Raw genomic sequence first — 27,711 nt, 5'->3', positions numbered from 1 at the left:
GTGGGGTAATGTAAACATTCACTTTGTTTTATGCAGCTCTTCAAATGAGTTCTTCCCATGAATTGCAGCTGCTCAAAAACTATGGCTGCTTTTTGTCCCTCAGTTCTGGTGCAGAGTGATCCTTTACAGTCAAAGAGGCCTCATAAGAACATTGTCAAATTGAGAAGACAAAGAATGGGTGTTGTGATCTCTGTTGCAGCTTGTTAGCTGTAGTAAAAGGAAACTTTTTTTTTTTTGCTACTGAAGGAAGCTGAAGCTTATTTTCATACTTTGCTGAATTCCAATTTGTAAATCAAAATAAATTATCTTATGTTTCATTTCAGGCAAGATTACAGAGAGGACACTTACTGCTCAAGCAAGGAAAATTTGATGAAGCAGAGGATGACTTTAAAAATGTGGTAAGTTGGAGGCCTAAGTTGAACTACCTCACTGCTTTTAAGGCTGGGTTCTGAGCCAAGGTCTCATCTCAACCCTGATGCTCTAGCGCATATGTGTATGTACACCCGAGTTTGTCTTTCCTGTTCTTTAAAGGTATTGTAGCTAAGCTACGTTGTATGAATAAATGACTGATAAAGTTGCAGTGCAGTGATGAAGATGAAATCAGAAGGTGTTGCATGAAGTAGCACAGCACTTGGAAAAGTCTCTGTTTTTTTGTGTGCCGCCCACTTCATGATCTCTGCTTGATGATGCCTATAGTAGGGAGCAATCTTCATTCAGAAAGAAAGGATAAGTGACATGGGACTCAAAAGTACATAATTGAACCCTGCTTTACATCACTATATTCAGGTCACCCTGGGAAATCACTAGGGGCCTCATGGATGAAGGTTTCTAATTCTTTTCACTGATTGCAGAAGGATCCTGGGCTCTTAACAGCCCAGTGACTACATTAAAATAAATGAATTTCAGTGGCATGCATCCACATGTCTTCTGTGGAGGAGTTCTCCATCTTTCACGAATGTGTTGACAATACTTCCTCTCCATGATCAGGAAGGGCCCAGAGTTTCCATACAAACACAGCTGGGTATTACACACCTAAAACTCACTTGGGTTGTTTTTTCTTTCAATGGGTATATTGTGCATTTTGGCTGTATGCTGCAAAAATACACTGATCTAACCACAGAACAAAATTCCTCAGAGGATATGTAAAACTCGATTCCCTCTCTTGCACAAAATTTCTGTAAGCATGAGAATAAATAAGATTCACTCTTATTCTTGCTTACTCTTCAAGAGTTGCTAGTTTGAACAGCTTGCATGTCCCTTATGCCAAAATAAATAGAATTCGCAAGTGTAACTGATGCTGTCTTGTTGGCTTTCTTTGAAGTGTGATGGAGAAAGTAGTTCTGTGTTGCAGATTACAGATGTTTAATGGAAACCTTACTAGTGAGTATGTACAACAAAAACAGAGCAGTTACGCTGTACGCTCTGTAGGGCATTTGGGAGGAATGGCTCTTGCAAGTATAAATGCACCAGGCAGTCTTTGTGTTTGTAGCAAAGCTACAGCAGCTTATTCTGAAACTCATGTAGCAATGGCTCCTCTGGCTGCTGCTGCTTCCTCAGTAAGTTTCTTAGGAGTGTATAGTCTGCAGTTGTATGTCTGATTGCGGTGCAGCCCTGCTGTTTGCAAATGTGGGAGAATGTTGTTCAGCTCTGATTAACTGAGGACATAGTTGCTGCAATAGTAATTACGTGATGTCAGTGTTGATTCTGAGTTTGTGTCTGCATCTCTTTACAGTTACTGTTTCTCGGAGTATTGCTTAATACTGCATATGGAAATGCTTCTTCAGTCAACTGTCAAGTAGCTTGCCCTTTTTTCCAAACCAGCTGCAAAAATTTAGATTGCTGCCTTTGGTCAGTCAGTTTCAGTCTTCAGTCAAGTTTTAAATCTGAAGTAGAACAGAGTTTCTTCTCAGAAGCTGACTTATGAGGGTACCGTATTGGTCCTAAATCTTACTTCCAGTTTCCTTGATTCTGTGAACAATATTGCCTGTGTACTTACAGAATATGGCAAGCGGTCTCTTTTGAAGAGCGCAATTTTCAGTTAAGTACAGTATATTCAAGGAAAATAAGCCAATATTAAAGTAATCCTTTGTAATTGGTTAATTTATTCATATGGGGGAGGGGATTAAGTTATGCTACATGTATCCTACATCCTACTGTGACTCATAAGTAGAATATGTATATATTTGAGAGATTTCCCTTGTTTTCTTCTAAATATTTCAGATAGTCAATCTGATTATTCTACCAGTTCTGTGTGTCTAAAATACCTAGTTTACTCTGGCAGTATGTTTGCATCTAAATATGAAATTGCATTTAATCTCAAGGTGAGAAGAACTCAGAGTCTCAATACTGTGAAATGTATTAACATTCTGTCTTTCTTCAGGTTTTTTTTGTATATGAGAGGAGGGGAGAGAAGGAGGAAGGCTGTTAAGGATTGAATATCTTTCCAAATGGTTTCAAGACTTTTACATCCAGACTCTATCTTTGCTACCAAAAGTGACGGGGGAAGGGTAAATAGTAGCTGCTAGGAAGCTTTGACTCGTATTGTAAGTCAGTTGCCAAGAAGCCGGAAGGAATAAGTTGTACCTTGAAATGGAAGTTCCTTCTACTACTAGGGCAGATACGGCCCAAAGAAATGCCAGTAGGATCTCAATAGCTTTTAAGCTAGAATTTAGTTGTGGACTTGGATACCTAAAATTGCATGTTTTACATGTGAACAGAGTATATAATCTATGATTCTGCTCTTTAGCTGTGTAAATGTAGGTCAGTATATGAACAGCCCTCTAGCCTCTCACTCTGTTGGCTGGATATCAGTTGACTAGAGTGCTGTCGTTCTGGGTAAGCATGTACCACATCAGCAAACTTTGGTGTCCAAATGTGGACCTAAATTGAAGAAAAACTTTGGCCATCCTGCATTAGTAGTGCATAGGCTTTAAATCTGCAAACAGTCACTGTAAGTCAGTAGGCATGCAGCAGCCTGGTCATATGTTTGAGTCTGCAGAAGTTGAGTATCATGGGAAGATGGGGTGGAAATGCTGTAGTTAAAAAACAAAACAAACCTCCACCCCATCCATCCCTCTTCACTGAAAGGGAAGTCTTAATTTGAAGAAAAATAATCCAGTTTCTTTACTGTGCATGGTTTCAGAATGTTATCTAGAGTAGGTCATCCTGAGGATGTCATAAGCTTACAGAAATGAATTGTGGGGTGTCAAATATGAGAGTTTTTACCTTCGGTGTTAAGTTTTTCCCTGAGGAAATAGTTGGGTAGATGAGGTGGGCTTTCTTCTTGTAAAGCCACCCTTTGAAGTAGATTGTATGCCCTTGAATGATAGTAGATGTGTTACCTCTTGTCTGATTTCATACAATAGATTGTTTGTTTGTTTGTGTGAGGTGTTGACTTCAAGGGAGTAGATCTGATTTTAAAATATTCCTCGCTTTTGAGTTGGAGAAACCAGGTCAGGGTGTGGAAACTAAGAGTAGTTTTACTTGGACTACTTAAGGACAGACATGTAGGAGTGAGACGGCTTATAATTCACTGTGTGACGCTTACATTAAGAGTAAGTGTCACCAGTGTTGCTTTCCGTGCCTACCAGAACTGCAAGGTGACTGATGTAATGAGCCATCTGAAGAATGCTGTTTTCTCCTAGAATATTCTAGAAGTTTGTCAAATCCCAGTGGAGACTCTGAAAAGCTTTTTCTTCTTCCCATCCCTCCTCCACTCTCTCTTGGAGTCATGCTCCTTGAAAGGGATCTCAGCAGTTTAGGAAATGCAGTCATTTTTGAGGGAGAGAAAGAATAAGAAAAATTCAGCCCATCTAAATGGAGGGGAGGATGACAGATAAACTTTCCTAGCTTGTAACAGCAGTGGTTTTGTGTAGAGCTTAAAATTGAAAGTATTCTTTACATATAATACTAAAACTACCTGTTAGTCTATACTTGTGGAAAGAAAAAAAAAAAATTCATATCCTTGAATTCTTTCTACACAGTTTTACAGTATGTGGGAAAAGTTTCATGAGCACCCTAAACCTCTTTAAAGTTATATGATTGCTAAGCAGAGCAGTTTCTCTGTTTGGATGTTTCTACACGATGGGGCATATCAGGACTGGCTGTCTCGTGAGGCAGTGTCAATATGAGAGCAGGCAGTGGGAATGCCTGACTGGAAAAGATGGGAGTACTCCTTTCAGGAGCAGAGCCTCTTGAGACCCCAGCCTTCCTGCCTTATTTTTAGATTGCCTTTTTTCCTCCCCTCCTCTGTACTTCCCTGCTGGCTGAAAGGTGTGATTCAGACTTATGCCTTGATATGTTAAGCAATACTACATTTCTAGAAACCTCTCATTTTGGCCAACAGATGCACCAAGCTGATGAAGTTCCTTACATGGGCCAGGTGTTTTTTTCTGCCTAGCGATACAGAATCACATCTCGTTAATCTTTAGAAGCTCTCTAGCTTTTTCCTTTCCAACTCGACTACCAGTTTGGAAATCTAGGACCTAGAGGGTAGTAAAACTTTCAACAGGTGTTAGCAGAGGGCTCTAATTCTGTGTTCAGAGTGCCCGGGGATTAAGCAGAAGTCCTTAGCTGACTTTCTAAACTCATTGCTCACAGTATATGAATAGTATTTATTTCTCTGCTCCAACTTTGGTTGAGTGTTCATATGCTTTAAGATCAAGTTCCTTCTGTTTTGGTTAGTAGTTTCTCAATAATAGAAGTCAACAGGACAGACCTCTGGGCACATCAACATTCATGTCTAAGGCCTCAATCCATGAAAGCCGTGGAATATTTATTTTATCTTTAAGCATGTGATTTTTAGTGAAAATAAAAGCAATATTGGTATACTTTGGTTGATGGAAGGTCTTCTGAAAAGGTGACAAAAGCGATGCAAGACCTGGCAGTCCTTTGTATATGCCTTGTAATATTGTCTGTGGCCCTGCATGTGTCCTAGAGAAAATGACGAGCGTTTGAGTTGCTGAATTCTGTAGAAGGCACAAAAATAGACCAGAACTTCTGCCTAGTCTGTTGGAAAGTGTGGAAAGGACTAGGTTGTCATTTATTTTAAATAATCTTTTTTTTTTTAGACTGACTGTAGTATTCACAGTTGCAGTTTGTTGCAATAAATACTGTAAACTGAGGTGTCCTAAATATGCAATTCTGTCTCCCTTGAAAGCATAAACACTTAAAAGCTGGAAACTGAAGGTGCTGCTCCCATCTCCACTAGATGTCAGCCAAGACCAAGTGACTGAGCCCTGCACATCTGCAAGCTCTTGTTTTATCATCTAGAGCAGCCCTTGGCTGTTGCAAAATACACTGGACAATAGTCTTCCATGGTCACTTGGTATGTGTAATAATAATATTTTGGATGTAGGTGGAGGAGACCATCTTACAGCACTGTAAGTTAACTTGATTTGAGTAAGCTACTAGGCAAGCTTAGGTTGGGTATTTGAAGCTCTTTTAACCAGATCAAAGTAACATTAGATTGTCTCCAAATACATTCCTCTGTGGTACCGTGATAATCTGTAGCTTCCTGGGTAAAGAATAAAAGGTATTTAAATATTTCCTTGCTTTTTTCCATCTGTCTAACATCATAGTTGTGTTACCTAATATATTGCTCTGCCAATGCAGAGCTTTCCGTTGTGCACTGTTCTTGAGTGCATGGATGTCTTGATCTTAGATAACACAAACCATGGAGGTTCCTTCAGTTCCCCTCAATGTTTTTCACAAGCCTAATAAATTTCTTTCCATTGTCTTTGTATTTACTGGTGTGAAAAACAAGAAAATAAAACAGCTTCAGAATGTGTAGATGTATGCCTGTGTTAGTGGTGCTGGGCCACTGTAAGCAAGGTATAGAAACACTGTGTCTATAACATTTTGGGTCTTTTAACAATACTTTGTTTTTTAAACAACAGTATGTAAGGGTTTTTCAAGTTGATAGTGTCTGTTGTAATACATACTAAGATACTCAAATGCTACAGGTGAATTGCCTGTATCTCTTTAATCTATAATCTTTGAGATTGTGGATTTTAAGTTGGTTTTTTTCTCATGGATTTTGAGTTTTTTTTTTTTTTCCTCGAGGAGGCTGTAACTGTTTTTCATTAGGATTCCTGTACTAAATCCCCAGCCTTTTCCTGTATTGTTAATGGGCCATTGCAAAGGAAGATGTAGAACTATGTAGCTGGAAAGCAGGACAGGTCGTGGTAAGCCATTGAATTAGCTTAGCCATGTTTTGTAACTCTTCCCTGTACTTCTGAAAAAAAGATGATGAAGCAAAAAGTCCTTGCTAAACTTAATAGGCAGGTAGCACTTGCTCCATGTTCATCATTTCAGGTTCTGTCTCCTGTAAGTGTTCTGTGTTTGGGGATCCTTTTTTTTAAGCATGGTAACAGATAATATTGTAAAGCTTTGTTAAATAAAAAGCATATTGCTGATCCAGAAAGCATAATTGTAAGATACATGTAGGTACCACACATTGAAATATATTAATTAATTCAGGCTGCCACATGGCATCTTCAGGACAGCAGCATCCAACACAAAATGCAAATGGATCCTATGTAGTTTAACATTGGTCTCGCTTCAGTGTTTTGTCACTGCTGGTATACCAGTTTGGCTGTATCAAGGGCCTCTTATTAATAGTATTTTTCTGAAGTAGTGCTGCATTGTATTTTTCACATAGCCTTGTGTGTGGCTGGTGTAACTTCTGTGTATGGTTAGAAAGGTCATGTTGACAGGCTCGTGAAATACAGTGAAGTATGGCAGGTTTGGAGGGGGGATTATGTTGCTTCTTGAAAACAAGCATGAACTGTTCAGCTTGTTAAAATGCTTTTCCTATCAGAAGACTTAAATACTTGATGTTTGACTGCAAATGCAAGGCAGCCATTCCAAGGCTGCCTACTTTGAACAGAAAGGATCTAAGCGCTTTCTAGATGCCAAAAAAAAGCTGGGTTTCACGAAGTGGACTACTAATACCTTTTCCCACTGTCCTGGGTGCAGCAAGGTAATGTTGCAAAGTTTTGAGTCAAGTCCTTGAGATAAAGTTCTGGAAGAAGCCAGCTTCCAGAGAGGGAGTAATGAGGAGAAAGATGGATACACATGCAAATGCTTTTAAAGCTCGACTTGATAAATTGAGTGGGAATGACGGATTTTGTTCCCTTTAATCTAGTTGTGTTACCTAATTAAAAGACTGAGAATCTTCCTGGCCTATATTTGTCTTCCTGGGTGGGAGCAGAGTTGCCTGTGAGAGATTGTTTTGGGTTTTTTTATTTCCTTTGAAAATAAAAAGCTGCCTAAACAAATGAAGGCAAGTATAATGTAACCCCTTCTACTTGCTCAGAGGGAGGGGTTTGAGAAATTAGAGTCTTTGTAGACAAAACTTTAGACTTGTTTAAAACTACATATGAAGCAAAGTGTATAAATTCCCAGCTGATCCCAGTTGAGCTTTCCCCTATCTCAACTTGCTGCTGTAGCCACTCTTCCTGGGGAAAATATAAGAAACACAGCTTTACAGTAATACTATCTGTGGCGTTGCATTTGTTTCTGTCATGAATTTATAAATAAGTATTGTGCTTAAAGTGAGATATGTGATTATACCAAGTGGCTTTGCTTTCTACTGATGCTGGGGAATCCAGTGTTTAATAACTATCTGCAGAGAGATGAATTAACTAGGCTACAATTGAGAGGTCCATGACTTCCAGGGGATGATGACTGTTGTGTATGATGTGTCCAATGGTAAATGATCAAGCGGGAGGGTTGCAGGATTTCTCCGACTTTTGACAGCTCTTATTGAAGCTAAAAATGTCTTTCTCTTTCTGAAGTTTGGAGTTGGAAACATTTCCAGTGGAATTTTATAACTAATTTTGCTTTATTTGCAGCTTTAGTCAGTTCTCCATGATAGGATTATTAATGGGACAAAAAGAGATCCTTGAACAAGCATTTCAGTCTCTCTCCTTGTTAATGTTTGCAGCTCAAATCCAATCCTAGCAATAATGAGGAAAAAGAAGCCCAGACTCAGCTCACAAAATCTGATGAGCTACAGCGCCTGCATTCACAAGCATTATCTGCCTACCAGCAAGAGGATTATGAAGCCGCTATTTCTCTTCTTGATGAAATCTTGGCAGTAAGTGTTAAGTAAAATGGTACTGTGAAAGGGAAGTAAGAGCTCCTGTCTGACATCTGTGTATTTTTGTTTAATAACTTCTTCACTGATGTGAAAACACATGGTGTAATTGGCTCAGTTTTGCTGAGCACCGTGAGTCCATAATGAAGTTGGAGAGTGGAGAATGCTGAGCATTAGCTTCAAAAAAGTCAAAATAATAGATTGTAGTTAGGGTTAAAGATACAACTTCAGCCAAGCTTCTGTTACAGATAACTTTCTTGATTATACTCTCCCATTTTTCCACAGTTCAGTGTTCTTGGGGAAGCTGGGAAAAAAAAAGTTCTCAAACCAATGAAGTTTTGCCAAATATAGGAGGCATAGTTTTTTTTCATCTAGATTTTTCATTGCCTATATGCAGGCAATTATTGTCTTGAGAAAATGAAGTAACAAAAAATCACAAAGTTAAAAATGTATGTAGCTATCTGGATTTTCAGCTTGTTACTTAGATATCTGTATTTGTTGAATCTTAATCAGTACAGGTAGTCTGATAGTATAAGCGTAAATAACTCAATTATGTGGGCATTTTGTGTGTCATATAGAAATATATGTTAAAAGACAGTTAACTGCTATGACTCTTCACACAGAAATTAACACTGGTGACATTAGCATTCTAGCTTTTGGTGAAGAAACTGCCAAAGTGCGCGAGTTTGTTTCCAGGGAGGGAATGTGGAAGAGCAGAAAAGCCTCATTCTCTAAAATAATGGTTTACAAACAAACGATAAGACCCAGAATAAATTCTCTAAAATGAATTATGATAGGCAATTCCTCTTAAGTAATTATTCTTGCCATACTGGGACATTGTTACCTCTGTATAGATCTTTAAAATCCAGATACTAAGGTCAAATCTTGCATAGCTGAATCTTACCCACAGGCTTCTTTCTAGAGGAGAACTGACAGCTTGGTCCTTGCTGTTCATTACCCCTGTTCTTTTGGGAAGATATAATAACTTATGACTCTGATATCCTTCCCTGGAGGCTCAACAGACTGTCCCAGTTTAAGCAGTGCCAGTAGATTTAATTCATCTCCCTGCATGAGCTCATTGAATCATTTACAAATTTTTCAGGCCTTTGTTTTCTCTTTGGGCAGGTGCATCACAGCATCCACCAGGAAGCAGAGATGCTAATTTCATGCGCTCTGCATGCAGCTTGAACCTTATGCTATTGCAGTTGGCAAAGTGAAATTAAATGGGATTTTTCTTTTGTTGGGGAGGAAAAGAAGTGAAGTGTTATGGACCAAAACCAAGCTTTAATTTTGGTTTCTCAAGGTTTGTGTTTGGGATGCAGAGCTACGGGAACTTCGAGCTGAGTGTTATATAAAGGAAGGGGAACCAAGCAAAGCCATTAGTGACTTGAAAGCTGCCGCCAAATTAAAGAATGATAACACCGAAGCCTTCTATAAAATCAGCAGAATATATTATCAGCTGGGGGACCATGAATTATCACTCAGGTAATTTTACTGTTTGCTGTAACCATTATAATGGAGACGGAAAATGTGATGATACAGGTCATGATAAACTGTGAAATACCTATGTTGTCTGGTTTTTGGATAGAGTAGCAGCTCTGGTCTGGATCTGATAAAGGAAGCTCCTTTCCAGAGGCTAAGAACTGGCAGTGAAGACACCAATCTTGGCAGACCAGCCATCGATGGTTCCTAGCATCTTGTTTACTTAAATAGAAGCCGTAGTGCAGGTCCGTCAGTTGCTTACATTTACTGTCTTGTATTTCTCCATCCTAGAAGAAAGTGCTTCTCTAAACTTGTTTTGGTGGAGTCTTTTTTTTTTTTTTTTAACCTTGAACCTCCATTCAAGTTATGTTTACAATGCAAACAAAAAATGTATACATTAAGTCTTGGGGCTAGATTTTTATTTTTAAAAGGTTACAAGCTTAAGAATGAATAAGTATAGGAGCATCCAAGTATGAGGAGCTGGGGATTCAGAGCTGTCAGTCTTTCATTCTTGCAGACAGTGTCCAGTATTTTGGATGACTTTTTTTATAACGTCCTATCCTTTTATTCATACTCAGTTAAGTTTAAGGTGTTATTCCCATACATCCCTTGTCAGTCCTGCAGATAACTGCTCTTGCCCCATCTGGAATGTTAACTTCCTACTCTGCTCAGCTGGACCAATAGTATAATCCTTCTTTTTGCACCCAAGTGGTTTCTGTGCAGCTCATCATCTCAGATGTGCTACCTCCATCTCCAGATTCCTTCCAATATGGTTTCTGCCACAGAATCTCTTCAGTAAGAGGTGAAGGGAACTGAAAAAGCCTGAGTTGCTTTTCTTGGCAGTGTATGACAAAGGCTGGTGGATGGAAACTGCATGTGATTAACTGCAAAAATTAATTTTATAGCTGGGCAAAAGTAGATGCCAAATAACTAATTGGTTTGCATTAGGGATCCCCTTTCCAGAGTACACTTAATCTCTGGAGCTCATAGGTCACTTCTCTGGTGACTTTTGGTAGCTGACCATCTCTTAACCTGGTGATTTCAAGAATAGGTGTGGCTTTTTTTTTTCTCTGAAATCCACACATGGACTTCCTCTGTTAATAACCAAATCTTAAGATTTTTATAAGTACAATTGAGAGGATAAGCCTCTTTTTTTTTTTTTTCCCTTCTCGGATTCTTTTTTTTTGTTTGTTTTCATCATAAGATATACTAAGAAAGAGTTCTATAGCTCTTGGACTTGCTGGGTGATTAATCTTGTCCTTTCCTTAGTTTCTTCCTCTTACCTTTACAGGCTTAATGATTTTCAAATAATATTTTTGTCTGTGCATAGGAACAAAACAAGATTTTTGTGATCTCTTTCTGAAAATAATGGCTTGGTTGTACTATGGTGACTCTATATGATACAAAACTTACATTCCTTCATATGATTGCATCCTGGAGGTTTGTTTGTTTGGTTTTTTTTTAAAGACTTTTGACTATTTTAAGAGGTACCTGCCCTAATCAGAGTCTGATTAAACAGTCTTCACAGTGAAAAGTCAGGCTCAGGCTTGGCTGATATTCCATCAAGAGGAGGCTTGGGTCTTAGCTGAGCTTTGTCTGTTTCAGGCACCATAAAATATACTTCTCCATAGGTATTTTGTAATATAGCTGAGTTAAATATATAGGAAAATTACAAACAATGGTATCTGATAACTGGTGAATATAACTTCTTTCCCAGGGTTATTTTTCTTCTGCTGTTTAGTCAGTTATTAATGGAACACTTCTCAGTCTTTGCATATTTGGCAATACAAAATAATTAAAAACAAAACCAGACAAATATCCCTGTATGTTCTGGAAGACTTTTTTGGTCTCACTTTTAAATGCATTTTTGCATGAAGGGAGAGATTGTGTAAAGAAGTCAACTGTTGTTCTGGACAGCTTATAGATGCTGCATTGTGTCTCTAAGTGAAATTTCATAATGGTGGTGATGTCTTTCTGTTTTGGTTTTGTGTTTTGTTGTTCCTCCCTGCCCCTCCCCCCACCGTGAAAAGTGAAGTCCGGGAGTGTCTGAAACTCGACCAAGACCATAAGCAATGCTTCTCTCTCTATAAGCAAGTAAAGAAACTCAATAAGCAGATCGAGTCAGCAGAGGAATTAATCAGAGAAGGCAGGTAAGTGTTCACTGCTGTATTGGAAAAAAAAAAAATCGCTACTGAGGCGCCAACTTATTATTGATTGAGGAGTTGATTAAGTGATGCTTTTTGCATCTGTCAGTTGAAGTGGGTAACTGAGCACAGCTCTCAAATTACAATTAAAATAAATATTGACTCACGTAGTGACAATCCTATTCTGATTCCTTCTGATGCCACTGTCTTCTCTTTGCATACTTATTTGTGGAGCAGGTATTAAGACCAAGATAGGGATAATATTTGTCAGCTTTCATATATTATTACTCGGCACTGGTAAGGCCACACCTGGAGTGCTGGGCTCCCCAGTACAAGAGAGATGAAGCTACTGAGAGAGAAAGTTCAGTGAAGTGCCACTAAGATGATGGACTGGAGCATCTCTCTCCTGTGAGGAAAGGCTGAGATAGCTGGGGCTGTTCCCCCTGAGCCTTCTCTGCTACAGGGGGATCTCATCAATGTATATAAATACCTGAAGGGAGGATGCAAAGAGCGCAGAGCCAGGCTCCTTTCAGTGGTCCTCAGTGACAGGACCAGGGGCAGTGGGCACAAACTGAAACAGAAAATTCCATTTGAACATAAGGAAATGCTTCCCACCCCCCCCTTTGTTTCCACTGCTGCAGGTTGCCCAGAGTGGTGGAGTCTACCCGCTTTGGAGATATTCAGAATCCGTCTGGACATGGTCCTGGGCAACCTGCTCTAGATGGCCCTGCTTGAGCAAGGGGGTTGAACCAGATGACCTCCAGAAGTCTGTTCCAACCTCCACTATTCTGTGATTAAAGGGCCACATCTTTAGACTAAAACCACCTAGTAACTCTGCAGTGCCTTGATAGCAAAAGTGGATCTGACTGATGGGCTTTTTATGCACCCTGTTAAGTGATAGACAGTGCCTCTGTATTCTTCTACTTCTTGCTTTATTTCAGTTTTACGTGTTCCCAAGCACACAACATCCAACTATAAGGACCCCTAACAAGTGATTAAACATTGTCAGTGTGGCTTTTTAAAATGAAGTATATCAGGAATGTGAATCAGCACAACTGAAGACAGTTTTATGAAGTCAGCAGTCCGTTTGGACTCTTTTCACTTTAGTCTTCTGTGTAATCCAGTATCAGCACGTTTTCAGGGAGTCTTCTGAGAGCTTGAATTTCTCCTAGCTTGTACAAACCCATGGGTTTAATCACACACGTGCATTTTTAGGTGAATGTTCTAATCCATTTCTTACTCAAACCATGGAACTTTAGCATCTTTGAAACCTTCACAGCAAAAATGCATTTTACTGTGTAACTTGTGGAGAAGAAGGAAGGGAGAAAACAGCTGCCTGATTCAAGCTTGCGTAAAGAACTTTTTTCTTTTTTGTACCAAGAAATGCAGATAGTACAGTGCTCACAGCAAGACTCCAGACTTGGTCCATCTCGGATATCAGAGAGAGAGATGCTTTTTTCCAGGTGCAGAGTGGCACTTGGACAGGAGGCAAATCTAGAGTTGTCTCTGCACACTGAGGGATGTTAGTCGTCTGCAAAAGCCTGCTAGGCATAGTGCCTGCTCTTCTGGCTCATAGCACAGAAAAGGGAATGGAGATGTAATTCTTGAAGTGGCTGAAAGTTTTCTTCATAGTTGTCTCACACCACACCTTTAAGATTATTAAAGTTAAGGTACATTGCTAGAAGGATGTGAAAATCTGTGAATTTTAAAACTTAAAAATTTGTAAATAAATCGCAACACCCTGAAATAGTTATTACATTTCATGGTATTATGCTTATCTTTCTTTGATTTAAACAGGTATGAAGATGCTATCGATAAATATGATTCTGTAATGAAAACTGAGCCAGAAGTCCCAATTTATGCTACTCGTGCCAAAGAAAGGATCTGCCACTGTTTATCAAAGGTAATTCTGTTTCAGTCTCCCTCTGTAAATTTCTTTAAAACAAACAAAAAACCCCCCACAACTGCATGAATTTTGTTTTACTTTCTCCTCTCTAGAATCAGCAGGCTACAGAAGCCATTAAAGTTTGTACAGAAGTTCTGCAACTGGAACCAACCAATGTGAATGCCCTGAAAGACAGAGCAGAAGCTTATTTGCTGGAAGACCTATATGAAGAAGGTACAGTTGCATGCAGTTTGCACATACTTTTTTGTGGACATTTAAAATGCAGTCAATGTTTCAAAAATTTTTAACACGCACTTCGATTCTATGCTATGTTGTTATACCTAATCAGCACTGGTAGTTGCAGATTTACAAAAATATCTGCTGGTAATTTTGTCTTGATTAGTATAAGTGAAATGTACTTGTTTTATCTGCAGGGGAGTTGTCTTTACAACAGTGGGCTATGTTCAGGATGTTGTATATGAGACTGTACAGCTTACTCAACTTAAACACATTTTATATAATCAGCAATGTCAGATAGTTGCATTTAGAGATAAAAGGTAATTATGGTTAGGGTGATGTACATCCATTTTAGGAACTCCATTTTAATGTCTTTACATGGCAGCATGAAACAATACTGTTCTATCCCCCAGCATATGTTGAGGGCAGAGGAAGATAACAGCCATCGCTTCACCTCCACAGGTCTCTGTAGTGCTGCTAAAAGCAGTAAACTAATTCTACTCCTGAGACTGCATTTTCCATACAGGGTTTCCATAAAATGTATGCTGTTACATGGTCCCATCTACAGCCTTGGAAAGTAGGGACTGAGTGATGTGTGTATCTGAGTACACCATTATGTTGTTGTTACCTAGCTTCTTTAAGAGTACTAAGTGCTAATATGCTATAAAAAAATCTTCACAATCTAATTTAGTGAATCTCATTTCCACAAGAAACCAGGCTTAAGAAGGAAATTTGGACAATCTGTCTGTTCCACCCCTGTGCTCAGTCATGCAGCAGTTTTTGAAGCATTGGGCTGTTTCAGTCAAATGTGATGAGGGAAGGGGCTTGTAGGCTTTAAAGTCTGCAGAAAACTAGTTCCATTAATTTTAGTACTCATACATTTAGAACAATTTTCCTTTTCTGTATTCTGGTACCAGATCTTTCACTTTACAACTGAACAAAAAAAATCTTTTCAATTTAAACATTCATGAAGGCAGCTGTTCTCATTAATAGCACGCTCAGACTTTTTTGTCTTTTTGAGAAATTAATCACTGAGAGATGATATTGCTCACCTCTTGAAGTTCACTTCAAAAATGAGATACCTATTTTGTTCTTTTGTTAGGCCTCCTTGACTCAAATGAAAACGTGGTATAAAGAGGACTGGTGTGGTTTCAGGCAGTCCTTTTCATCAGCCCTGTAGACTTTGTACCCCTGAAGTGACCTAGTCCTAGTCCCTCTTTGCTGAGGCTGCCAAGCCTTCTTCCTCCTTGTAAGAAAAAGTCAACAGCATGTTGGAGAACTGATGACCTTTGTACAAAGGGATTGCTTAAAAAAACCCAAAGTGTGAGGAAAAATTGTCTTTCTGTTTTTCTTAGGGTAATGTTTTTCCATCTTTTGATTGTTTAGAACTGCAGTGTCAACCTAAAAGTAAGGCTCAGGAAGATTTCATAGTGATGAGGCCCCCTTTGGGCATTTCCCCATCTTTTTCTGTACTTCCCTACAGTAGAAGTAAGCTCAGTCAGTGTTGGGAAAAGTAGATTTACAAATTAATTTTAAAAAAACCCACTTCCCTAAAAATAGTTGAAGGTACAGAATACAAATCTACATAGATTATGGCTTGTACAAAGGTTTTTGATTTAAGAGGAAGGAGTATCAGCAAAAGGAGAGCTGAAAGAAAATTTAAGATTATTTTTTCCCCTCAAGGTGTAAGAATCTTCAGCTTAGAGGAGGGTACAGAGAGGGGCAGGCCAAACAGGTCCTGCTGTGAGTTGTCTTAGATGTACCTTTTGCTTCTTACTAGTGGACAGAATTGATCTGTTTGTATTCTTGAAATTGATGAACCTCAATTTGGATCTTTCTAACATTATCTTCTATTAAATCCTCATCTATTCCTGCTTCCTCTAGGGTGAGAGAATCTGGCAACTCTTGCAAATTAGAGGAAAAAAAAAATTTTGTAAAAAGGTCCTGCACAAATGCACAGAGCCAACTTAGTCTTGTGCTGGAGCAAATGCCTCGCTATTATGGGATATAAGGAAGTACAGAGAGGACACATGTGGGATCTGGGAGAGCTTATTTCCTGGGCTGGAGCCTGCTGGGCTTGGCCTAGCCTCATTCTGAATGGACAACCATGCTAGAGTGGAACCGTGCTCCTCCAAATCCCTGTTGTTTAGCATATCCCCTGCCTTTCTCCTGCCCTTGACAATAGTGAGATGGTTGTAGTTACACTCTGCCTTCCAGCAGAGCCTCCATAAACAGTATTATAGTCCATTAATGTTAGTCAGCCTGAAGGTGTCTTCACTTATCTCTCAGTTTTAACTGCTATAAAATGATGGGTGATTTCTCTCTGCTGTAGAGAACAGTAGAGCAATTAAAATTGTAGTCTCATATTTAAAGGGGCAAACTGATTCTCATTCTTCCCTCAAGAAAATTTCAAGCTGGAGGCACCTATTTTCGTGTTTAAAGACGGGAAATTTCAAAGTACTTGTAATTCAGAACTTCGAAGACAATTACTGTTAAATGTTCAAGATGCACTTCGGTATGTATAGCTGAGTTCCGATTCCCTTCAAATGGTTTTAATTACTTTATAATCACATGGGATCCAGGGCTTGTCTACTGCAACAGATGTGTAATGACTCCCTTTCTGGCTTACCTCATAAGTACAGGAGTCTATCTGTCTAAAGTATACAGCACGAGTTTTGTCAAGAAAAAAACACCACCTTGCTGTTTCAAAATTGGTCAGGACATCCTTTTTTTTTCTTCCTTTTTTTTTTCATCCCTACCCTACTACTGTAGAGGAAACAGTCCCTATTTCAGTAAGAGCATAACTGTTTCAGTTATTCCTCTAACAGAGTTGGCAAGGACAGAGGTTGTCTGCAGTTATTCATGTTTGATAGGAAATTAGTTCTGCATATGGAATAATGGCCAATCTTGGTCACGCTGTTCTAAAGCAGCAGGCAAGATAGGAAAGCCAGTTAAGGTATCTAGAGATACAATGTGATTACTATTGGAGAGATTGTGAAGACTCTTATATTGAAAGAAGGAGAGTTAGATTTGACTAAAGTATTTAAATTGAAAGTGATACTGGAAACTGGTTGTTCCTTTCATGTCGTGGGACAGGATGAAAGGAAGAAAGGATGCTCTCTGAAATAGCAGGCCAGTAAGAAGCAGCAGTGATTCTTGTGTTGGTTTGTGAGGTACTAGTGCTTTTAGAAATAGTGACTGAGAAGAAATATTTCACTCGACATACCATGAATTAGTAATAAGTCTCCTGGTTTCATAGCAAACTTCTTGTGGTCAGGAAGCTGTCATCCTGCTTCCACCTGCTTCCAACCCTCACCCCTCAGGTGGGGAGAATGATTAGCTGTCTGAAAGAGGAAAATTCCTACTGGAGAGTACCATCAAAATTGAAGTCTCTTCCAACCGAGAGGAAGTGCAAGATGTACTTGCCATCAGGTGTGCTGGGTGCATTGCCTCTGCAGTGTGCAGCACTGGAAAACATACCTTCCCATATACTTAATACTTGTCGCCTTTAAATAAGGGAGTCAATTTAAAAAAGAGAAATCTAGTACTGTCATTGCAAATACTCAACCCCTGAGCAGCTTGGTTTCCAGCCACGGTGTGTGCTGTAGATGATGTGGTGCTCAGTGAAGCTGAGCAATCTGATCTGCATTTGGCAGGACGTTGTGATGGGACCTCCCATTATTACATGAAGTAGATTAAGTATGCTGGCGCTTAAAATTATTGGAGTGATAAAGCAGCATAATGACATCCCTGCATTTTCATTATTTTCATCAGTTTCAACAGCATATATTGGGCACATACACACATTAGTGTACGCTCCTGTTTGTTGGGTTTTTTTAATGACTGAACAAATTATTAAAAGTATCAGCAGAAGCCAGAATGCTTTGTTCAGGCAGCAAATGACAGTGTCCAGTGATGTGAAAATGAATAGAAATTTTGTTTTGTTTGTAACAGCATATGAAATTGTTGGGGCACTTGAAATACTTTTTGGAATTTTTTTTTTCAATAACCAAAACAAGATTGCAATGGTATCAGATGTCTGGGTAATACAAATTCATTAGCACTTCCTGCTGTCTTGCTCAGAAACAGTGAAAAACAAATGTAACACCTGCTGAGAAATAGCATCTGCTTGGAAATAATCTGATGCAAGTACTTTGTCTAACTTGAGAAACCTAGGAGACTTGGATCTGCAAATGAGACTTTGAGGATTGTAACAGTGAAAGAAGAGCAGTCTCATTAAAGACTTCAACAGTTGCTTCCCTTGATAAATCTTGATATCAAGGAATATTTAAACTTGGTGTCTTAAGCATTCAGTTATCACTTACAATAATAATATAGTTTACTTCAGAAAAAAAAAAGTGTAGACCTGGAATTTCTTAAAAATTCATGAATATGTTACAGCACCTCTCTTGCTTTCATTCCTGAGAAATGCAACTCTTGAAATAAAAGTGAGAGCATGCCTTTGGAAAAAAACCCTTAAAATATAACCATCTGTATATTATACAGAGGTGTAAAAAGCAAATATTTGTCTTTCACTAACAGTATGAACTTACTGGTAATCTGAAATCCATCTTTATTGTCATTAAAGAGGAAGAGGCTTTATATTGTGTTGATTGAGTGCAGACTATGGGAGAAGAAGGAATACTAATTTAAGGACTCTATATAATGCATCCTTCCGTTGAACAGCAATCTATGGGACTAACACTGTGCAGTGGGCTCTTCAAATACTAGTCACTGAAACTTGTTTCTTGATTTCTGTTTTGTCCCAGTCCTACATGCTCGTTATGTTCATCGATGTGACTGTTGTAACATCTAAAGAGTGTTCTGACCTGCCACTAGTAACCTCCCTTCTCCTTCCTTTCCAAAAAGCGTGATGAACCTAAAGAAGGAAAATTACCTAATTTAGATGTGAAAATGAATCTCCTTTACTCCAAGGTTTTCTAATTTCGAAAAAAAACCATGGCAAGTTGAAATAAAAGTTTTGCTGTTTTTTATATGGTAATAGCAAAACTTCAGTTTTGGAGAGTGGTTGAGTTCTTTAAATTGAAGTTTGTAAAGACTTGTGTAATCTTTTTTCATTCACTTTTTATAAAAGCTATTAAAGACTATGAGACTGCTCAAGCCAATAGTGAAAATGACCAGCAGATTCGGGAGGGGCTAGAACGTGCCCAGAGGATGCTGAAGCAATCACAGAAGAGGGATTACTATAAAATCTTAGGAGTAAAAAGGTGAGATATTAATATCTGAGATGATAATGTGAAAGTTGGTTATTAAACCAGTACATCTAGGGCTGATCACTTGAATTTGTTTTGCTGAGTGTTAGTTTTTGTTCCTGTATCTTGCTACCTTTACTTTCCTACTGTACTAGTTTAGCAGTTTTCAGCTTTTAAGTAGCATTTGTTTACAATTCTGTTAGAAAGAATGAAAAAACAACATTGGGAAGGAAGGAAATAAATCCCTTGGCAAGAAATTCTTAGTATAGAAGATCAAGAGTCAGGTGAATTAATTGGGGAAGAAATGAAGACTAGAAAGAATTACTGAAAGCAACAAAAAAATAAAATTGTGGCAGATAATATAATAGATTGGAAGAGTTTGAAAGGAGTAATTGAAAGGTATCTACAATACTTCTGCCATTAACCTTGAGAAACTAACGACTTCTTTTTGTAATGAGGACCAAAAAAATGTCCAGTTCTGAACTAGTGTTGGTCATCCTTCCAATTGTGAACTAATTTGGTCTCTACTCTTTGTATTTTTTGTTACTCACCTGACTGTAAATTCTTTGGACTGGGAACTGTATTGTGCATAGTAGCTGGCAGTAGCATATTTCCAAAGAAGGTAAATGGGTGGTGAAGGAAAGAGTGAGTAATCTTTGTTTAAAGTTGCAACCTGCTGCTTCTGGTTTTTGTGTAAAGAATCTTCAGTGCCACCTGCAGAAGGTTAACTCATAATTTTCTTGATGCCTTTAATTACTGTCTCAGTGTTTTAAAATAAGCCTGTAGATTCACTAGTGTGGCATATGAACAATTAAAAAATTAAGTTATCTATAACTTTATCCACCCAGAAATGCTCGAAAGCAAGAAATCATAAAAGCTTACAGAAAGCTGGCTTCCCAGTGGCACCCTGATAACTTCCAGAGTGAGGAAGAAAAGAAGAAAGCAGAGAAAAAATTCATTGATATAGCAGCTGCTAAAGAAGTCCTCACTGACCCAGGTAATGATTGTTCTTATGCAGTAACTTCAATTTTTTTACCTTTTTACAGTAAGGTAAAAATGCAGCAAGTGTAAGTCATAAGTATTACGGCTTCCCTTTTTCCCTTTCTCCCCTTATCCATCTTGAGAAAGCAATGCACTAATACTTGCATCCAGTCTGTTGCATGAAGTCAGATGTAAACCTGGAATTATTTATTGTGGTTCAGTGACTTTTGTTTAAAGTCAAATAAAAATTATTTGAAGTGTCTCTTTTTAGGCTATAATCTTGCAGAAATTTCCAGGATTGACTAACTCTGGAGGTGCTTACTTTAAGGATGTGGGTGTCTCCTTCTGCCCAGACTTCTATTGCAAACTACATTTAGATTATAACAGCACCTGAAGTACTCCAGAGAAGCCCTCAAAATTGGCTCTTGTTGTGTGTATCAAAGCCTAGATGCATTGTGCAAGCAGATGCTCTGCAAACAGAGCATTTTCCCGAGGGCAGGGGACTGAGTTCTTGGTTCCTGTCAGGCTGAAGGAGAGGATACCCTCACTACTGGTCTATGGCCATGCTCCTGGGGCCGGCCCAATCCCTAGGAGCAAGAAGCACTGTCAGGTCTGGCTATCTGCTTGTCAGCTCTGGAGGAGGGGGAAAAAAATGGAGAATGCAGTCACTCTCCTAGGAGACCCGGTGGTGTGGTGACTAGGAGATCTGATGTCTGTCTTGCCAAGAGATGAACAGAAAGGGTTGGACCATTTAGTCTCAAGAATGTAATACAAACTGGGGTGGTGTGGTTCTCTCACCTCCTTAAAAAAAAAAAAACCAAGCAAACCAACCCAAACAACAACAAGAGAAAACCAACAAACAAAAAATCCCTCAACCAGAGCTATCTGTTAAGGTCTTGTCTTTAAACAGGTCCTGTACGGTCACTGGAAAGAGAGAAGCACATAAAAAGATGTAGATATCAGAGGCTTCTGTTTATCTTCAACTGTTCAGGATCATCTAAGTAATAGTTAGGCAGATGGGCTCAGACTTTCTTGAGGGAAGGAGAGATCTGAGAGTGAGCTGCATTACAAGCACTTCTGGTCAGAAAACCTTTTTCTGTGTTAATGTGATCTTTTGTTCATAATTATGAACACAAATTAGGAGATTTGTATACTGGAAGCGTTTGAGATTCTGTTTGCCCTGTCAGCATCTCCAGAACATGTTCATGTATTTTCTCCTTGACACTGTTTCTTATGTCATGTTTACCATTGCTGTCAAACTAACTGGGCAAGAAAAGTAACACCAGTCATATTTGGCTTTTGTAATGCCACCTGTATTGCTTTCCGTCTCTTCTTACTGCAATGACATTCTCTCCTTTCATCCAGATATTTTTCCCAGGTCATTTTCTGGCTCTAGTGACCACGTCGGTTATGTAAAGAAAAACTATAAAGCCTATGGACCCCTGAATCTCTGAGCTTTGATTTGCAAGCTCCTTATCACAGGGCTCTGGTGTACTTTGAAGCCATCTTCCACATTCCTCCCCCAGCCAGTTTCACGATTTCCCCCACAACTAACTCCTTTGCTTCCCTTCTCTGCCTTGATAAAATGGGTGCCCTGAAAAAGTGCCAGGTGATTGAAAACCTTGTGGCACTTGCAGGCTGCTTGAAAGTTATATGCGGGTGTAAATAACACAGTAGTGGTGTAGCCTGTGACTTGTCTGTGGGTCTTGGGGAAGGCTTTCAACTTTGTCCCTGCTGGACAAAACTGCTTAAAGAGCATGCTTTCTGCCTCCAAACTGCTGTCCCCTAGACAGCTGTCTGCCTGAATGGTACATGGAGCAGATTGAAAACATTTGGGTCTCTGCATGCTGACTTTTGTGCTTTTGCTGAATGATCAATATTGGCATTTATTGGTTGCGAAGAATAGGCAGGGTACAGCATGGTCTGTCCTTGGACCATCCTGAGTGAGTGCAGCTATGAGAGAATAGGTCCAATTAACTCATAAAGGACAAAATGTCCCAATTATTTGTGGGACGCAGTTGGTCAAAGTGCAACTGTCCCATCCCTGTTGAAATTCATACCTGTCCTATTGGACAGCCAGGTACTGGCTTGCCTTGTTTTAAACTAAATTATTTGTTTGGAGTTTTTTGTACAGTATTTTCATGGTGTTAGTCTCTTCTCTGCCAGTCTCCTGGACAGCTTTGAAAAACTCAGAGTAATTAGGTCCTACAGATGCTCCCAATAGAAGAGATAATTGCAGCTCTCTGGCCTGGGGGGGGTGTTCTGAATTGGTTATTGGTCATCAAAGATGCTTGGTGTTACTGCCCTAAGTACTGTGCCATGATTCCACCTTGGTTTTGTTTCCTGCAGAAATGAGGCGGAAGTTTGATGCGGGAGAGGACCCGCTGGATGCGGAGAGTCAGCAGGGTGGGGGCAACCCTTTCCACAGGAACTGGAACACGTGGCAAGGATTCAATCCCTTTGGTTCTGGAGGAGGACCATTTACATTCAAATTTCACTTCAGTTAGAGCCAAGACTGTTTCTGGTGGCTGCTGCTGTTTTTTACTTAATTCGCTGAAAAATGAAAAGTCTCTCAGTTCAAGACCCAAAATCTTAATTTCTAATGTTGTCCTTAATCCAGAGTCTTACTGCACTAGAAGAAAGCTCCTTCTTTCTTTTAGCATTCAGAGGGTTTGCTTTGTGGTGAACTTGACAAGCTCAAGTTGGTTGGGGGGTTTGTTACTGCCTATGTATTTGTTGTGGATATGCAGGACATGTTTATTCCTATGGATGGAAAAAACAGTAAGGGGCTACTTAGGGCAACACAAACATACATTTAGGACTCAAGTATATGCTTAAAGGTAAAAATGCATGTAAATATTTTTCTGAATTGGGGCCTAATAAACGTGGAAAGGGTAGTTATAGTCTCTACGTTAACAAATTGTTAGTCATTGTGCTCAGCAGAATGATCCATCTCAGTATTCTTAAAAGGAAACCCTAGCGACCACCTCCTGTATTTCTGTTGGCAGTGCCATAGGTAGGGTGAAGAGGCTGCATACTGAATGAGTCTGAACAATCGCTCTGAAAGAAGATCGCTTGTAAGTAATTGTATTTGAAAATGTCTACTCACTTTATTCATTAACCTGGAATGAATTGGGATGATTTCCTTGGCGATAATTGTCAAATATGAAAGTAAAAAACAATATACCCGATGTTTTTTTGGAAGACTTTTTCTGAATGTGATTTGGGATGTTTAGGTATCATTTTTGAGTAGTTTGCACTTTAACAAAATATCTGCTTGAGATTTGAGCAAAAAATTTGATGTGACGTTTCCCTGACTATGCAGCAATTTGTTACTTCTCTGTACATAAGCTCAGAACCGATACAGGTTGTGAGGTGAGTGTACTGCGGACTGTAGGAATACAATATTAACTCTAGCCTTATCCTGTAATACGACTTCATTTCTGCTGGGGGTTGCAACAGTGAGTTAATACTATGTGAAATTTTTTGAAGTAATGTTATGTTTTGTGTAACAGCCACAGTACTGCAAAAACAACTGCCTGTGTGCAAAAAGGGGGACTAACTTGCCATTAGCCAAAAGTCTGGTTTATTTTTTCTATATGCACGTAGCTAAAATTAGTTTAGTGTATTGATCGAACTGTGTGACTGCGATGTGAGGTATTACCAGGACTGTAGCTGCTATGAGTGAATAGTCTTCTTATTCTGTAACCGCATATATTCATCGTAATTACTGATGAGTTTCAGCAGCCATTTTCTTAGAATGCAAGAATTACAGTTCATCAATGTTTTCTTGATTGGATTTTAACTGGAAAACAATAATCAATTGATAGGAATCTTCTCTCACTTCAACTCATGGCATTTGAAAGCATAAGCAGCCTCAGTAAAACAGATGAAATTAGCAAATAAGGCCTTCAATCTGAAAGTGGGTTTTTATTACTGTAATCGGAGTTGCTATTGAAGCGTAACACTTGTCTCCTGCCTCAAGTACTTTACAAATATAATTGTGAGGCCATGTGGTTTTGTAAAATGTTCTTCAACAGCAATTTAAAGGTCAGTGTTTGTTCAGCAGACATTTATCTTCAAGCTGAAGAGTGTATGTGGTGATTTCTAACAGTTTATGGTACAAAAACACCCCAGCAGCCTATTAAACTCCGGTGTCAGATATTTCCCAAGTTGAATGACTTACTAGAAGTTTGACTTCTGCTTTTGACCTGTCTGAAAGCTTTTTGTTTAAACTCTGCAGAAGATGCTCAGGACGCTGTTCACGCTGTTCTAGGCTAGCATGGTTCTCATAGGACCTCTAGGGCTTAGACATAGGAACTTGCTGCACAGTAAATAACCTTTTACCCCGTGGTATCAGCTGATGCAGACAGCTCTCTGCGCATGTGCTTTTTGCTCACAGTAAGTAAAAGACCGGTAGGTAGCTTTCACGTACAGTGGTCTCTCTTGGCTGTCGTCAGCCCTCTGTCCCTGAGGGTGAGCTAGACCCAACCACACTTGCTATGGGCTGGGTGGCTGCTGTATGGTTTGCGGGTTGTACATGTTTGTGTGCGAGCCATTGCTCTGTATAAACACTTTTATATTGCCTTGTTCACTACAGAAGGGGCTGTTTTTAAATTAATATTGAATGACCAGTGTAAGCAATACGTCATATTTTGTACATACAGGAGTGTTGTTCAGTTTCAGGAAGTCACAATAAATACCACAGACAGCTATGTTTGTGTGCTAGGGAAGTGCTAGAAATGATACATCTTCTTTTAAAGGACTACCCTTGTTCAGCTTCTTTGTTCTCATCCCTTTCCCTTCTTTCTTTTAAAAGCTATAGCTGAGAAAACTGTTTCCTGTTTTTTAATCTTTTTTTTTAAGGGAAGGAATAAGATAGTCCCTCACAAGTAAATTATTCATACAAGGCACTGATGTTAGAGCAGTGCATATTTGTTTCTCTAAGGCAATGGACAGTTCTGCTGTATACTGGAAGCAGTCAGGAACAAAAAGGATTCTGTTTATTTTGAGAATGGGAAAGGGAAAATTGCATATTAAGGAAAAAAAAAAAGATTGAATGTAGCCAGTAGAAGAAGGAAGATGATTAATGCCTGAATGCTGTTCATAGATTCCTTCTGTGGAAGACAGTGTCTTGAAAAGAAAAACAAAAAATGACAATGGAGAATAAGGCTTTCTGATATTAAGCAGCTGCTGATTACAAGAAGTGTTGTCACTCCAGTGGTGTTTTTAAGGGAGCAGATGCTGGCTTTTAGCTCTAGGGTACTTCCGAAAATACAGAAGGACAAAGTTGTGATAAAAAGAAAGCGTTTACCTGTCAAGGATCTCCAGATAAAGTGATGCATTTCCTGATGTGACTTCAGAAAATGAAGCGCTGGTAACACACTGAGTGTTAATGGTGCAGGCGATGTACAAGGAAGCTGAATTTGCCTTTTTATTTATTAGTGGGTGTCTGTAGTGCAATAATGTTCAATAACTGAACATTGAAATAAATGTCTTGTTAGTTTGTAAACCCTGAGGTGTGCATGAAGCATCGTTACAGTAATTGGCCTATATGTAGATGCAGACTTTCTCTGTTGAATTCTCTCTTTCAGTTTTAATAAAATAGTTTCCAACTTGTTTTAAAATGAAGGGAGGGGGAGCGTATTTTACTTGATACATGCTTAATACTGATGTATTAATAAATCAGTATTAAAACAGATTCGAAGTGAATTATAAACGAGCTCAAATTTGTGACACGCGCAGAAAATGTGTCAGCTTAAACTTTTTTAAAAAAATAAAGCTTGTTATCGTTTCAGTTTTCAGACCAGTGTTTGGAATAAGAATTATTCTTCTCTTTAGGGCTGTGATTTGTAGGAGCTTTGCTGGAAACTAGCCAGTATAGCATAGCAGGTTAGTTGTATTTAAAAGTGCCTTATTGTAAGGTATTGTTTGTTTGCTCTGTAATACACACTTTTATCCATAAAATAACAACAAAAAATGGAAGAATAATTTTTTTTTGCCCTCAGCAAATCTCAAAGTAGCAGTTTTATGTTTTAAGAAGGATAAGTAAAGCTAGCCAGAGATTTATCAAATGTTTCAAATTATAAAATGTCTTTATATAAAATCATAAATCTAAAAAGCAAGAACTGTTTTTTCTAGAACTGTGGGAATTATTTTATGGTATTTTTCACAATAAAGATATTTATGATGACAAGAAAGCACTGCAGTGTATTTGTCTGCCCTTCTTTCCTCATCCTGCTCTCCAAGTTTGAAGTCAGAGCTGTGCAGGAATGCAGCAAAACGCTGCCAAAACCTGGCTTCACATTTCTTAAGCAGCTAATGCAAAAGTTGTCAGGCTTTAACAAGGAAGGCAGAGAGTGAAGCAGCGTTTGGGTACTTCACACTTGGGTTTCAAAACTTAGTTTTTCTCCCGTTAGTTCCTGCCTGCGGGAGCAGCCCTCTCTCCTTGTAGCTGAGCAGGTAGCAGGAGTGCAGCGACCCGTTGTATTGAACGTAGAGGACAATGTTTGGCAAACTGTCCCAGACCTGTACCTGGCTGTGTTCGGGGGGCTGGGGGCAGAATCAAATCACAGGCAGTCTTTCTGGATAGCAGCCTGTCGCAGGAATGCCTCTGGTGACACGAGGGAAGAGGAGGAATCCCCTCTGCCCTCTCTCCTGAGGCTGGAACGTAGGGCCAGCCAGCAGCTCCGGGGAGAGAAGGTTGGTGGCTGAGGGCATGTGGGAGGTGCAAGATGAGCATGTACTCTTAAGTGTGATTTCTAGGTGATGATGAAAACTACTTCTAAAGACAGTAAACTGATTTTTTTATTTTATTTATTTTGAATCCAGTAAATGTTCCAAGGGGGCTAACAGAAGTACCAGAACTTGGAAGGCAGGTGAGAAGTTGTTGAGCCTGCAGGAGTGAGTTACGCAGCAGCTCTTCCAGGTAGACTTCAAGGCTAGCTGAAGGGAACAAGAGGTAGCGCTACTCTGCAGAGGCAGAGTCTGTAGGAGGCTGGAGCAGAAACTGCATTATGGGCCTCTGAGCAGACCGTGCCCTCAAAGTACTCCAGTAGAGCTTGAACTCCATCGGTGATTTCACCAAAGAAAGTGTCAATTCATACACAGTGCCATAAAGCAGCCACCGAGGGCTCAGTCTAGTCACTAATAGAACCCCTGTGCAGCAACATGAGAAATGAAGCAGAATCATATCCATGGCATCTATAAAGATGGCAATCCTACCTGAAGTCATCCAGAGCATATACATGTGCATAAGTGACAATGTGAGTAAGCTTTGAGCTCCTTATCAGTCATCAAAATGTGCATGTTCTTTTCTTAACCTCTTCCTTAGAAACTGTTAATTTTTAGGAGTTCCTGGTTGGAAGCAATTTACTGTACACTCTCTTGTGTGTGTATGCAGTGGTAAAGGGCATGGATACATACACAGCTGGTGAGAGCGAAGGTGTCTGAGTTTAAAATTACATGGCTTGCAGCTGCCAAATGTGTGAAAGTGAACACAGATGACAGAAGGTGAGATGAGGTGTTTGGGGGGTGGCTGGAAGCAAGGGCTTCTTTAAGAGGCCAGGTTTTATGTGTGATTCCTTAGTCTGGTTTCCCAGTGTCTGTCTTTGGAAATCTGTGGCCTACCTGTCAGATATGAGCACATCAGTCTGTCTTGACCTCAGA

At 39.3% G+C, this 27,711-nt stretch overlaps 1 protein-coding gene across 1 annotated transcript in view; it reads left to right on the top strand.

Moving 5' to 3' along the window:
• Positions 1-23,234, top strand: part of DNAJC3 (DnaJ heat shock protein family (Hsp40) member C3) — a 33,615-nt gene extending 10,381 nt beyond the window's left edge. The window contains exons 4-12 of the mRNA XM_072849972.1: positions 324-398; positions 7,949-8,101; positions 9,405-9,586; positions 11,614-11,733; positions 13,525-13,630; positions 13,726-13,846; positions 18,945-19,077; positions 19,911-20,059; positions 22,393-23,234. Coding sequence (XP_072706073.1) covers positions 324-398; positions 7,949-8,101; positions 9,405-9,586; positions 11,614-11,733; positions 13,525-13,630; positions 13,726-13,846; positions 18,945-19,077; positions 19,911-20,059; positions 22,393-22,550 — 1,197 coding nt within the window. The 3' untranslated portion in view covers positions 22,551-23,234. The remainder of the gene's footprint in view (positions 1-323; positions 399-7,948; positions 8,102-9,404; positions 9,587-11,613; positions 11,734-13,524; positions 13,631-13,725; positions 13,847-18,944; positions 19,078-19,910; positions 20,060-22,392) is intronic.
• The last annotated feature ends 4,477 nt before the right edge of the window (positions 23,235-27,711 follow it).

This window comes from Ciconia boyciana, chromosome 1, assembly GCF_034638445.1.
Source record: "Ciconia boyciana chromosome 1, ASM3463844v1, whole genome shotgun sequence".
Taxonomy (NCBI): Eukaryota; Metazoa; Chordata; class Aves; order Ciconiiformes; family Ciconiidae; genus Ciconia; species Ciconia boyciana.
The sequence above is the reverse complement of the archived record's forward strand: the minus strand, read 5'-3'. Positions and strand labels throughout refer to the sequence as shown.